Source organism: Capricornis sumatraensis, chromosome 3 (assembly GCF_032405125.1).
Source record: "Capricornis sumatraensis isolate serow.1 chromosome 3, serow.2, whole genome shotgun sequence".
NCBI lineage: Eukaryota > Metazoa > Chordata > Mammalia > Artiodactyla > Bovidae > Capricornis > Capricornis sumatraensis.
Window position 1 is genome coordinate 63,767,931 of NC_091071.1, and position 14,297 is coordinate 63,782,227.

General features: G+C 41.8%; 1 protein-coding gene across 1 annotated transcript; it reads left to right on the forward strand.

Moving 5' to 3' along the window:
• Nucleotides 1-9,713: 9,713 nt before the first annotated feature.
• LOC138076631 (intraflagellar transport protein 70B) lies at nt 9,714-11,705 on the forward strand. The gene has a single exon (XM_068968885.1). It carries the CDS (start codon nt 9,714-9,716, stop codon nt 11,703-11,705), a length of 1,992 nt encoding a protein of 663 aa, XP_068824986.1.
• Nucleotides 11,706-14,297: the final 2,592 nt, after the last annotated feature.

Below are 14,297 nucleotides of genomic sequence, written 5' to 3' on the forward strand. Positions count from 1 at the left end.
GGCCCTGTCCACTCTCCTACTACCTGATTTTCTCAGGCAATAACAATTGTGCTCTTAAAATGTTCAAATTTCCAAAAGATCCAAGCCATCCTCAGTGCAATGTGAAACAATAGGAAATACTTTTCAATTAAAGAAAAAGGTTATTACTAATGTGCTTAATAAAATACAAGGCAAATGTACTTAATAAAGTTACAGCTTCAAGTGAAATGCAGGAAACCTCTTTCATTTTTATTAAAGCTGGATTTACTGCTTTGGTTTATTGGTTTGCAGTCTCAGAACTTAATTTAGACTCTAGATGATTTGCTCAAAGGAAAATAGACGGGTCAGCTGTGTGTTGGCCTATCCCAGCCAGGTGGTTGTGATGGAGGTACTAAGTAATCAGGGCCTGTGCTACATGTCCTAAACATACAAAACCCATTCAAAGAAATCTTTCCACTTACACCAGGCTTCAGCAGGATGAACTTTCTACAAATATACCAGGTGAGGGTTTTTTCTTTTTATTTTTGCACTGCAATTCTACCTCTCTCTCAGATCTGCTAGCTTGACTCCTACTGAATCTTTAAGGCTTGTCCACAGGATCAGCCCACTTCTCCAGCCTGTCAGTTCTCAGTGGGTGCTGCACTACTCCAAGGCTGCACCTCAAATATTTGTGGGGATGCTCTTCTGGTGTTAGTGTGATCAAGCACTTATATATATTACACTACATGCTATTTTCCTGTAAGCCATTTTTCATCTATTTCCTCTTTATATTACAGTAGGGATAATATGTTGATTTTTAAAAATTAAGTATGGAAGGAAAAGTAAAAGACTAAGAAGAATCATAACACTTCACTTCTGAAAAAGGAAAGTACAGAGGGGTTTTTTCCCCAACCACCTATAGATTCTAATGAAGCTACAGAAAGTAAGACCATGTTATGTTGGTTGAAAACTTAATAAACTGACAGTGGAAAAGAATAAAGAGCCCAGAAACAGGCCTATAGAACTTTGTCTGTTATACAAGAAGCATCCCAAATTGACGTGGACTGAGAGACTTCAATAAATGGAACTGAGAAAACAGGGTTATCTATTTGGGAAAAGAACCAAGCTGAATTTCTTTCTCACATCATATACAAAAATCAACTCCAGATGGATTAAACATTTAAGTGCAGGAACAAAACTAAAAATATATGTGGGAATATAATTTAGCCATAGAGTACGGAAAAAATTCGTAAACAAAACACAAAAAGCACTGACTATAAAAGGAAAAGGAATAAATTTGACTACATTAAACTCAAGTACTTTATCTTAAAGAAAGTGAAAACATTACAAACTAGCACAAGATGTTTACAATTCACACAACTGATAAAGGATTAGTATCAAAGTACATAAAGAACTCCTAAATATCAACTAAAAAACACAAACATGTCACTGAAGAATTGATGCTTTTGAACTGTGGTGTTGGAGAAGACTCTTGAGAGTCTCTTGGACTGCAAGGAGATCAAACCAGTCAACCCTAAAGGAAATCAGACCTGAATATTCATTGGAAGGACTGATGCCGAAGCTGAAACTCCAATACTTTGCCCACCTGATGAGAAGAGCTGACTCATTGGAAAAGAGCCTGATGCTGGGAAAGATTGAAGGCAAGAGAAGAAGGGGATGACAGAGGATGAGACGGCTGGATGGCATCACTGACTCAATGGACATGAGTTTGAGCAAGCTCCGGGAGTTGGTGACAGACAGGGAAGCCTGGCGAGCTGCAGTCTATGGGGTCCCAAAGATTCGGACACAACCGAGTGACTGAACTGAACTGACTGTTGCACTTTGCAGTTTGATATTGGAATACATTCTTAAATAAATGTGGTTATGTTATACACCATTTTAATATGCATTTCTCCCTTTATGTTTTTTTGTCAATGATTTATTACTTGCTGTTTATTTTATATTCATTTAGACTATAGAAATGATGTTAGACAAGAAGCAAATTCAACCGATTTTCTTATTCGAGTTCAAAATGGGTCATAAAGCAGTGGACACAACTTGCAACATCAACAATGCATTTGGCCCAGGAACTGCTAATGACCATGCAGTGCAGCAGTGGTTCAAGAAGTTTTGCAAAGGAGATGAGAGCCTTGAAGATGAAGTATATAGTAGCCAGCAATTGGAAGTTGACAACCACCAACTGAGAGCATCATCTATGCTGATCCTCTTACAACTACACAAGAAGTTGCCCAAGAACTCAACGTCAGTCATTCTGTGGTTGATTGGTATTTGAAGCAAAGAGGAAAGGTGAAAAAACTCATGCCTCATGAGCTGACCGAACATGAAAAAAATCATCATTCTGAAATGTTGTCTTCTCTTATTCTACATAACAATGATGAACCATTTCTCAATAGGACTCTGATATGCGACAAAAAGGTGGATTTTATACAATAACCAGAGATGACCAGCTGAGTAGTTGGACCAAGAAGAAGTTCCAAAGCACATTCCAAAGCCAAACTTGCACCAAAAGGGATTACGGTCACTGTTTGTTGGTCCGCTGCTGGTCTGATCCACTACAACTTTCTGAATCCCAGGTGAAACCATCACAGCTGAGAAGTATGCTCGGCAGATTGATAAGATGCAGCAAAATCTGCAATGCCTGCAGCTGGCACTGGTCAACAGAAAGAGCCCACTTCTTTTCCATGACAATACCCGACCCCATTCTGCACAACCAGCATTTCAAAAGTTGAACAAATTGGCCTAGGAAGTGTTGCCTTCTCCTCCACATTTGCCTGATCTCTTACTATCACTTCTTCAAACATCCCGGCAACCTTTTGCAGGGAAAACACTTCCACAACCAGCAGGAGGCAGAAAATGCTTTCCAAGAATTCTGAATCCCGAAGTATGGAATTCTATGCCGTGAGAATAAACAAACTTATTTTGTTGGCAAAAATGTGTTGACTGTAATGGCTCCTATTTTGATTAATAAAGATGTGTTTGAGCCTAGTTGTAATGATTTAAAATTTCCGGTCCAAAACAGCAATTACTTCTATACCAACCTAACATACACTGCTAATGGAAATTAAATTAGAGCAACTATTGTGGAAAACAGTTGATTTTATCTACTAAAGTTAAAACGTATCAGTACTCTAACGACACAATAATTCCACTTCTAGGTTTATATACAGGAAAACTCCTAGACATACACACCAAGAGCTGTGTACAAAAATGTCCAGAGCAGCACTTTCCAAATAATAACTATTGTATTTAGAAAAACTGAAATGCCCATTGACAGAAGAGTGAGTAAATCATGGAATATTCACACGATGTTATACAGTGGAACAGCTGAAACCACTGAACCACACTGCCACATGCAACAATATGGATGAATGTTAGAATTACAATATTAACTGAAAATAGAACGTGCTATGTAAGCTTTTTTTCTTAAGGCTGAAACAATTAAAATGAGAATGTTTAAGAAATTCATACAGATTCAGTGAAGTTATATAAAAAAGGAAGCAAGACACAACTAATATGGAATTCAGGGTAATGGTCACCTAAAACAAGGAGACAAGAAGATGACAGGGAGGGATCTGTATCTCCAGGGTCAGATGGAGGTTACAGTAAAGGTCCTGTCTTTTCTGGTGGGTGGTGGTTTCAATGGTGATTATCACATTATTTAAAATACCTAGCTAAACAAACAGAAGACTAGAAGAGGACCATACACGGACCAATAATGGAGAGTGTGTCAATGACCAAGGATTATGATTAGTTATTTCATACACCTACAATTTAAGAGAAATAAGGAAAGAAAAATGAGACAAGAGAGAAAATAAATTATGCATGTAGGATGTTACATATTATATATAAACTTCACTTCAAAACAGTAAAGAGGGCCTTGGACAATATTTGTTATAAAAGGGAGGAGCAAGGTATCTGATTGGGTTGCAAAACACTGCTCCAGCCAAATGAGGTTCATTGTTACTATAAACTCTGAACCTCCTTGTCACGTTATATCATTCTTGCATGCATCCGTGCTAAGTCATGTCAGTCATGTCCAGCTCTTTGTGACCCTATGGATTATAGCCTGCCAAGCTCCCCTGTCCATGTGGTTCTCCAGGCAAGAATCCTGGAGTGGGTTGCCATGCCCTCCTCCAGGGGATCTTCCCAACCCAGGGATTGAACCCACATCTTTCTGGCAGATTCTGCATCTGTTGGGCGGATTCTGCATTGGCAGGCGGGTTCTTTACCACTAGTACCATCTGGGTAGCCCCATATCATTCTTAAAGCACTGCATATGCTGCCTGGCTTATGATTTTTTTTTAATGTATTTATAGTATCTCCCCTGGACTGTATGTATGCTCTTTGAAGATTCTGGACTCTCTACAATATGCAGCGCCTTGGGTAGAGTAAGCACTCATTAACTTGTTGAATGAACAAAATATAATTACTTTGGTGCTTTAATTTATGTCAGATAACAGCCCTTCACAGTCTGGAGTTTATCAGAACTCAGGAATACAACATCTGAAGTATCAGGAGAACATCTACTCCTGGATGGCAGATGTTTAACTCAGTAAATTTGTCCCATTTGTTTAAGCCAAAAATACTCTGATTCCAAAGAAATCTCAATAGCTCCATGTACGTATTTACTACAGGCCAGTGTGTGTGTGTGCTAATTCGCTTCAGTCTTGTCTGACTCTTTGCCACCCTATAGACTATAGTCTGCCAGACTCCCCTGTCCATGGGATTCTCCAAACAAGAATACTGGAGTGAGTTGCCATGCCCTCCTCCAGGGGATCTTCCCGAACCAGGGATCAAACCTGTGTCTCTTTCGTCTCCTGCTTTGGCAGGCGGGTTCTTTACCACTAGTTCCTGGAAAGCCCACTATGGGCCAGACGCTTTGTATTGTCTTGAACAAAGAAATGATTTTGGTCTCTTTTACCAATAAGGAAGCCATGATTCAGTGAGGCTAAGAACCTTTTCCATGTCTACATTGTTGGTATGGCAGAACAGTGACTGGACTTCAGGTGGTTTTATACCAAATTAGCCTCTTTCAAATATGTTATGCCACCTATGGACATCTTCACATCTTAATCAATTTTTGGTTTATTTCTTTGCTTTTTGGTTATTATAAGTCTTTTACATATAGAAGGGAAAGTCTCCAGGGTTCCATTTGCCAAGGCCAGAGAAGGACAAAAGTTAAAGGTTTCATGAGGTTCCCACAGGAAAACTCTTAAATAAGAAGGGAGATAAAATGCCTTAAAATCTTTGTAAGAGTTCCAGTAAGACATGAGGGAAAGCCATATATGCTGCAAATCTAGAAGAGAGATGGTGGTGGCAGAAACCAGAGCAATGGCAGTAGAAATTGGAGAGAAGTATCGAGTTGACGTATTTCAGAGGCAGAATTGTCAGAACTTGAGTCTCTGGACGTGAGGAATGTGGGGGGAGGAGGCCTGAAGGACAGGCTTGACATCTGAATTGGTCTCTTGGTCCACCAACACAGGCCCTGGATGTGTATTCCATAACTCTCCACAGAGAAAGTCTTAAAAAGGAGTATACTGCTTTTCAACAGGATAGCTGGTTATCAACACCATCATGGATGGCTCTCTGCAGGAAAAACATTTTGGAGGCTTCGCATGTCAGAAAACGTGTTCAGAGGCTGATGATATTTTTCTTTTAGGAATATCATCTTTTAACCATATATTCAAAGACCTTTCCCATCCAATTTATTATTTTCATGGCTGTACTGGAGAAATGAAAACAAGCATAGACAGGATATATGTGAATATGAAGGGTACCAGTCTTGGAAGAAAGAAATGATACCATGAATCATTGCCTATTAGAACTAAGAGCAGTGAAAAAATGCTCAAATGAACTGATTTAGGTAGCAGCCTCAGCAGTGCATTCCATAGCACACTCTTAACTGCAAGGAATGAATATTTCAATGGCAGTACACAAAGTTGTGTGTTCTCTGCTAATTCCTTTTTATAAACCATAAAGTTATTGTGTTCTGCCTAATAAATTAGTCTGGATAATAACATCATAAACCTCAAAGTAGAAATCATTTGATCAAAAGCAAAATATAGCCAGGAAATACATTACCATCTAAAATATTCACAGAGCTAGAACTATTGGGGCAAAAAAAGATTACGCTCTCAGTCAGCTTAAATTTCTCACCATCTGAGCATAAATGTTCTCAAGTGCTGATTCAGCATACAGTCTTTTCCAAAAGTCTTAAAAGATTGAACAGATGCTCCTAAAGGTCAGTGAACTTCATTACAAAGTTGACACTAATTCATTCTTTCCTTCCCTGTTTTCGGGATGGAGGGGTAAGAGGCAAGAGGTGATGAAAGGAGGATCAGTTCTATCATTATCAATGGACACACAGGACAAAAAAATCAAGCTGGTCTCTAGAGGAAGCAAGGAAATTGAGCCTCTTCATCTTCCACCCAGCATAAAAATGGTCTAAAATAAATGGAAGACAGAAATAACAACTTGGAAAATGATTTTGCTGAATGTCTTCCTTTCTCAAGATGTCTGACCACAGCTATGCTTGAAATACTCATAGATGAACAATATTTGCCCAAAAGATGTGGTTATTTTTACAAGGTAATTAAGAAACAATCATTTCCAATTATTTTTTAAAAGAAATGCCAAATAGAATATACATGGAATTTGATCATCTCAATTTTGACAAGCAGAAAGATAAGCATGTTAGGAACCAAACATCATGCTTTTAGCTCCTATCCATTTTGCCCAAATGAAATTCCTGTGTGGTAAATATGCCTCCCTTTATGCAGCAAAATCCACCCTGAGTCCAACACCATTTTCCTAAAGTCTAATTCCTTTCAACAAGGCACTAAATCTTTTTATTGCAACCACCAAATGCTATCTTATTGCTAGAAATGGTACAATACACTAACTTTTTGATGCATGCTTCAGCTTTCCAAGATTCTGTTGGAAAGAAAATGATCCTTTATGACATTTTATAATATCCCACCCCATTTATTGCTTTCCAGAATTTCTATCATTAATTAAAGGGCCTTCTTTCACCATCCCCTGCCCCTCCCCCCCCAAAACCCTAATCTATTCTCCAACTGCCTGTCATAGACTAAATAAAAGTCGGTCTATCACAGCAGCAGGCATGGTCATGCCAATTTCACAGTGTGATTTGTGCACTCATTTCATTTTGAAAATGACACTGCCCTCCATCTGTCTAAGCCGAATGTCCTGCTTTTTTCAAGCCAGGCCTCAGGAGCAGCAGCACATGAAATAAGGAGGAAGAACGGCTTCCCTCCTGCCCACTTCAGCAGCCATGCTCCCAGACAGGTACCAGCACAAAGAGGGGTCCTCAACTGATGCCCGTAGGGAGGGGAGAAATTTAGAGAGTAGAGGCCTTCTATTTTGCTTCCATTCCCAAGAGGCATTTGAAGGTGAATGCTTTCATGATGCAAATGCAACCCTGAAAATCGGACTGATAGACTAAAGATACAAAACGCAATTTCCCATTTCCATGTTCTGTCTTGTTACCTTGATTTATAATAGCATCTTAACCAAGGATTAGGGGCAGGAGGAGAAGGGGACGACCGAGGATGAGATGGCTGGATGGCATCATGGACTCGATGAACGTGAGTCTGAGTGAACTCCGGGAGATGGTGATGGACAGGGAGGCCTGGCGTGCTGCAATTCATAGGGTCGCAAAGAGTCGGACACGACTGAGCAACTGAACTGAACTGAACTGAACCAAAGTATCAGGTCATACATAAGTATTTTAAAAGACTGAGCCTTTTGGATAACTTTTTTCCCCAAGAGCTAAGTATCAATCAAGCAGGCATGAAGGAGAAGGCACCCTATTCCTTTACTACTGAGCAGCGCTAGACAGCATCCCTCAAATCATGTACCTCTTTGGGCTGATGACCGGAAAGGACTTCAGCAGAGATTGGGTTGGAAGAAGCCTCGGAGTCAGGTTACTGAGTTATGACCAAAGAAAGCCTTTCTCAGCTGCTTTCTCTGGGCATCCTGGGTGGCCCACTCAAACCCACTGGAAGGAGTGCAGTTTGACTTTTACTTGGTATTCATGCAGTGGACAGTTCCTTGTCCAGTTTCATGCTTCAGCAGAACACAACTCTGGCAAACTTCGCAGCAAGGGAGAATGGATGAGAATATGAAGTCAATTTCTTGATAGCGTAGCATTCAGATGTCCTACTGAAGGCTCTTTTTAGCTATAATGGATGATTAGGAAATTCACCACCTCCCACTTATCACCTCCTTAACATCTGCTCACAGCTGCAACTCAGGGAAGGAAGTTCAAATTCTACCAGCTAAAGTTGCTTGTTTGTTTTAATAGAAAAAAATAACAACCAAGAAAGGAGGACACTATATTGCCTCAAAGCTGGGCCCTTATGTGATACATGTGTGTGTGCTCAGTTGCTTCAGTTCTGTCCGACTCATTGCGATCCTATGGACTGTAGCCCGCCAGGCTCCTCTGTCCACGGGATTCTCCAGGCAAGAATACTGGAGTGGGTTACCACTTCCTTCTCCAAGAGATCTTCCCAACCCAGGGATTGAACCTGCATCTCTCATATTGCCTGCATTGGCAGCTGAGTTCTTTACCATTAACTCCACTTGGGAAGCCCCATACTGAGCACTATTAAATTGCAAAGAATTTATACATAAAGAGATCTTAAGGTAGTAACACAGAATCTAGGGCATCTATTCCAAACACATAACAAAGGAACGAAAGAAAATCCAGCCACAGATTAAGTAGGCTGGAAAGTTAAAAGAGTAACGGTGCACAGAAAAGGGAAAACTTTGGAATGTTCTTCCTCCTCTCCTCTACTCTTCTTGGAAAACACGAGGTCGTAGATTTCGGCAAGGTTTTTCCACTTCGTAGTGAAATCTGGAGAGTCAAGACAGACCACAGGGCTAAGTTTAAACGCTAATATGAACTCAGTAATATTTGTAGTTATGGAAAAACGGGGGGAGCGGGAAGGGGTAGTGGGAGCGGGAGCGGAGGCGCTTGAAACTAAAGCCAAACCTAAGTATCACATAAACTCCAAGCACTCTTTCCTGCTATCAACCTCTGAAACGACAAAATAAGAACTCCTGATCGCTGCACTATTTTGTTCTTAGAAAGTGCGCCCACGGGACGGCCCAAAGACAGAAAGTCTACTGTAATTCGGGCAGAATACCAAACTGACATTCCTTTGTTTCCATTCCCGTTTCATTCACGAAAACAATGTGAAACAACACTATGTATACGCACTGCACAGTGTCTAAAGGCTCAAAAACGGAAGGGACTTCGAACCGTAAACTTTCCACCTCCGCGCCAGAGACACAACAGGCAGTCAACAATCCTCATTTACCCTAGAACGGAAGGTGACCGCGACCTCATCTCCCCTCACCCCAGGGTCCGCCCGGAGGACTACGTCTCCCAGCATGCAGCGCGGCTACGTCCGCTGGCGGCGCGAAACGGTGCATGCCGGGAAGTAGAGTTTCCGTCTTCGAACGGCCAGGAGGTCTTTCCTCTCGCGTCTAACGCCGCTCACACTCTGGAGTCTTCAGGGACCAGGCCAATAATTGGGATACACACAGTAACTCTTTTCAATCTCAGGTTGATCGTTCCGCTGCAAAGTACTTTAGCAGCACCTCCCCACCCAAAAAAGCCCATTAAAAACACCAACCTTTTTCTCAGCCTTCTGTTTCCGGTTGTCTTGTTGCCCTGGTAACGAGCGTAAGCAACCTCGGAGGCTGTTATGGCGGGCCTGGGAGGTTCGCAGATCCCCGACGGGGAATTCACTGCGGTTGTCTACCGACTTATCCGGGATGCCCGGTACGCCGAGGCCGTGCAGCTGCTGGGCGGAGAGCTCCAGCGGAGCCCGAGAAGCCGCGCCGGGCTGTCGCTGCTGGGCTACTGCTACTACCGCCTACAGGAGTTCGCGCTGGCTGCCGAGTGCTATGAGCAGCTGGGCCAACTGCACCCGGAGCTGGAGCAGTACCGCCTGTACCAGGCGCAGGCCCTGTACAAGGCCTGCCTCTACCCAGAGGCCACCCGCGTGTCCTTGCTCCTCCTGGACAACCCCGCCTACCACAACCGGGTCCTCCGTCTCCAAGCCGCGATCAAGTACAACGAGGCAGACCTGCCTGGGGCCAGGAGCCTGGTGGAGCAGCTACTTAGGGAAGGAGAAGACAGCGAGGGCGAGAACGAGCTGGATGGCCAGGTCAATCTGGGTTGTTTACTCTACAAGGAGGGACATTATGAAGCCGCGTGTTCCAAGTTCTCTGCGGCCCTGCAGGCTTCGGGCTACCGGCCTGATCTTTCCTATAACCTGGCTTTGGCCTATTATAGCAGCCGGCACTATGCCCCAGCTCTGAAGCATATCGCGGACATTATTGAGCATGGCATCCGCCAGCACCCAGAGCTGGGCATGGGCATCACCACTGGGGGCATTGATGTTCGAAGTGTTGGCAACACCTTAGTCCTTCACCAGACTGCTCTGGTGGAAGCCTTCAACCTCAGGGCCGCCATAGAATACCAACTGAAAAACTATGAGGCGGCCCAGGAAGCCCTCACTGACATGCCACCAAGGGCAGAGGAGGAGTTAGACCCCGTGACCCTGCACAATCAGGCACTAATGAACATGGATGCCAGGCCCACAGAAGGGTTTGAAAAACTACAGTTTTTGCTCCAGCAGAACCCCTTTCCCCCAGAGACCTTTGGCAACCTGTTGCTGCTCTATTGTGAATATGAGTATTTTGACCTGGCAGCAGATGTCCTGGCAGAGAATGCCCATTTGACTTACAAGTTCCTCACACCTTATCTCTATGACTTCTTGGATGCCATGGTCACTTGCCAGACAGCTCCTGAAGAGGCTTTCGTTAAGCTTGATGGTCTAGCAGGGATGCTGACTGAACAGCTCCGGAAACTCACCATACAAGTGCAGGAAGCAAGACACAATAAAGATGATGAAGCTGTCAAAAAGGCAGTGAATGAATATGACGACACCCTTGAGAAGTACATTCCTGTGTTGATGGCCCAGGCCAAAATCTACTGGAACCTTGAAAATTACCCAATGGTGGAAAAACTCTTCCGCAAATCTGTGGAATTCTGTAACGACCAGCATGTGTGGAAGCTGAATGTGGCTCATGTTCTGTTCATGCAGGAAAACAAATACAAAGAAGCCATAGGTTTTTATGAGCCCATAGTCAAGAAGCATTATGACAACATCCTGAATGTCAGTGCTATTGTGCTGGCCAACCTGTGTGTTTCGTATATTATGTTAAGTCAGAATGAAGAAGCTGAGGAGTTGATGAGGAAGATTGGAAAGGAGGAAGAGCAGCTCTCCTATGATGATCCAGATAAGAAACTCTACCATCTCTGCATTGTGAATTTGGTGATAGGGACACTTTATTGTGCCAAAGGAAATTATGACTTTGGTATTTCCCGGGTTATCAAAAGCTTGGAACCTTGTAATAAAAAACTAGGAACTGATACGTGGTATTATGCCAAAAGATGCTTCCTGTCATTATTAGAAAACATGTCAAAACACACCATCATGCTTAGTGACAGTGTCATTCAAGAATGTGTTCAGTTTTTAGAACACTGTGAACTTTATGGAAGGGACATACCTGCTGTTATTGAAGAAACCCTGGAAGAAGAAAGAGTGCATACTGGAAAGAATACAGTCACATATGAATCCAGAGAGTTAAAAGCTTTGATTTATGATATTATAGGATGGAATATGTAGTAATGTCTGGTAGTGGCCTTATCATAATGGCTTTATATCTGTTTTTCACTGGTTTTTTATCTCCAGTTAGCTAGTAGCATCTTTACATTTGTTACACGTTGGACTTTGTACAGTTTAAAATTATAATAAAAATAATTAGCATTTTAAAAAAATCTTCACAAAGTGAAATATAAGAACATCTAGAAAGATATATGAAAATTCAGAACTGCATGGGGACACTATTTCTATTAGAACTTGTTAGCACCCATGTTCCCTGTTACCATTTGTGCTTTGTATTTTGAGAGTGACCTGCATAAGGGTTATATTATCCGGGGACTTGGTACTAGTCCTATCAGGCCCAGAACTCTGTAGTTAATGTCTAGGATTTTTAGGCTTTTAATAATCTCAGGGATTGTGTGTTCTAATTCATAGTTTGTAATGAGTACGTATTATATAGCATTAGGATGTTTTTCAGAGTTTTCTATATAAGATACAATGCTTTATATAAACAAACTACCTTACACTATAAATATTCTTTGTTGCTGCTGGTTTTTTAATGCGCAAGTCAGTGGGAGACCTTGTGCCCTTAACAAAATTATGGTGCTGTGGTTTAGAGACAATAAACATTGTCAAAGAATTTTACATAGTTTTCTTTTGTTCCACTTGTTAGTAATTTGAATATATAAGCAACATATAATGTTTTTTATAACTCTGTTCTCATTTAACAGTGAGAAATAGCAGCGGTACCATAAGAACTCTGCTTACTTCCTATGTTTGTATTTGTAACTTAGGATATGTTAATGCTGGTGTTGTTTCTGGGTGGCAACCTCTCAGGAAAAGAAAAATCTAAGCTATTTCCATGACCCCACCAAACTTCTCTTCCACTTCTATCACAGATGAAAAGGTCAGTTCTGAAAACTCGTCTGGTAGATTGATAAGGCTGTTATGGCCACAACCCTTCCAATGAAAACCCCACTCATTCTGCTTAGGCATTTTTATTTTCTGAACCATACAAGAGCTTTACTTTGTTTCCCCACCCCTTTTCTTTCCATAAATCTGTCAACCCCAACTCTTGACCTGGCTTAGAGAAAAACAAAGTACCTTGAATTACATGAAATTGCTGATTTTGGAAGTTTTTAAACTATAAAACTAGCAATTTTTTATGGTCCAACCTAATAGTGTTCTACTGAAAGACAGTGAACCCTGCCGTGATGTTCAATTCAGTTGCTCAGTCATGTCCGACTGTTTGTGACCACATGGACTGCAGCGTACTAGGCTTCTCTGTCCTGCACTATCTCCCAGAGCTTGCTCAAACTCATGTCCATTGAGTCGGTGATGCCATCCAACCATCTCATCCTCTGTCGTCCCCTTTTCCTCCTGCCTTCAATCTTTCCCAGCATCAGGATCTTTCCCAATGAGTCATTTCTTCCCATCTGGTGGCCAAAGTATTGGAGTTTCAGCTTCAGCATCAGTCCTTCCAATGAATATTCAGGACTCACTTCCTTTAGGATTGACTGGTTTGATCTCCTTGCAGTCCAAAAGACTCTCGAGAGTCTTCTCCAACACAGTTCAAAAGCATCAGTTCTTTGGGGCTCAGCTTTCTTTATGCTCACATCCATACTGGAAAAACCATAGTGAGACAGACTTCTGTCAGCAAAGTAGTCTCTGCTTTTTAATATGCCGTCTAGATTGGTCATAGCTTTTATTTCAAGGAGCAAGTATCTTTTAATTTCATGGCTGCAGTCACCATCTGCAGTGATTTTGGAGCCCCCCAAAATAAAGTCTCTCACTGTTTCCATTGTTTCAACATCTATTTGCCATGAAGTGATGGGACTGGATTAACACCTGGAGTAACAGGCAAATTTGGCCTTGGAATACGGAATGAAGCAGGGCAAAGGCTAAAAGAGTTCTGCCAAGAGAACACACTGATCATAGCAAACACCCTCTTCCAACAACACAAGAGAAGACTCTACACATGAACATCACCAGATGGTCAACACCGAAATCAGATTGATTATATTCTTTGCAGCCAAAGATGGACAAGCTCTATATAGTCAGCCAAAACAAGACCGGGAGCTGACTGTGGCTCAGATCATGAACTCCTTATTGCCAAATTCAGACTTAAATTGAAGAAAGTAGGGAAAACAACTCGACCATTCAAGTATGACCTAAATCAAATCCCTTATGATTATATAGTGGAAGTGAGAAAGAGATTTAAGGGACTAGATCTGATAGACAGAGTGCCTGATGAACTATGGATGGAGGTTCGTGACACTGTACAGGAGACAGGGATCAAGACCATCCCCATGGAAAAAAAATGCAAAAAAGCAAAAATGGCTGTCTGGGGAGGCCTTACAAATAGCTGTGAAGAGAAGTGAAAAGCAAAGGAGAAAAGGAAAGATACAAGCATCTGAATGCGGAGTTCCAAAGAATAGCAAGAAGAAATAAGAAAGCCTTCCTCAGCAATCAATGCAAAGAAATAGAAGAAAACAACAGAATGGGCAAGACTAGAGATCTGTTGAAGAAAATTAGAGATACCAAGGGAATATTTCATGCAAAGATGGGCTTGACTAAGGACAGAAATGGTATGGACCTAACAGAAGCAGAAGATAT

Excerpts from the sequence above, each read along its gene's own strand:
- LOC138076631 (XM_068968885.1), top strand. The coding sequence starts at position 9,714 with ATGGCGGGCCTGGGAGGTTCGCAGATCCCCGACGGGGAATTCACTGCG.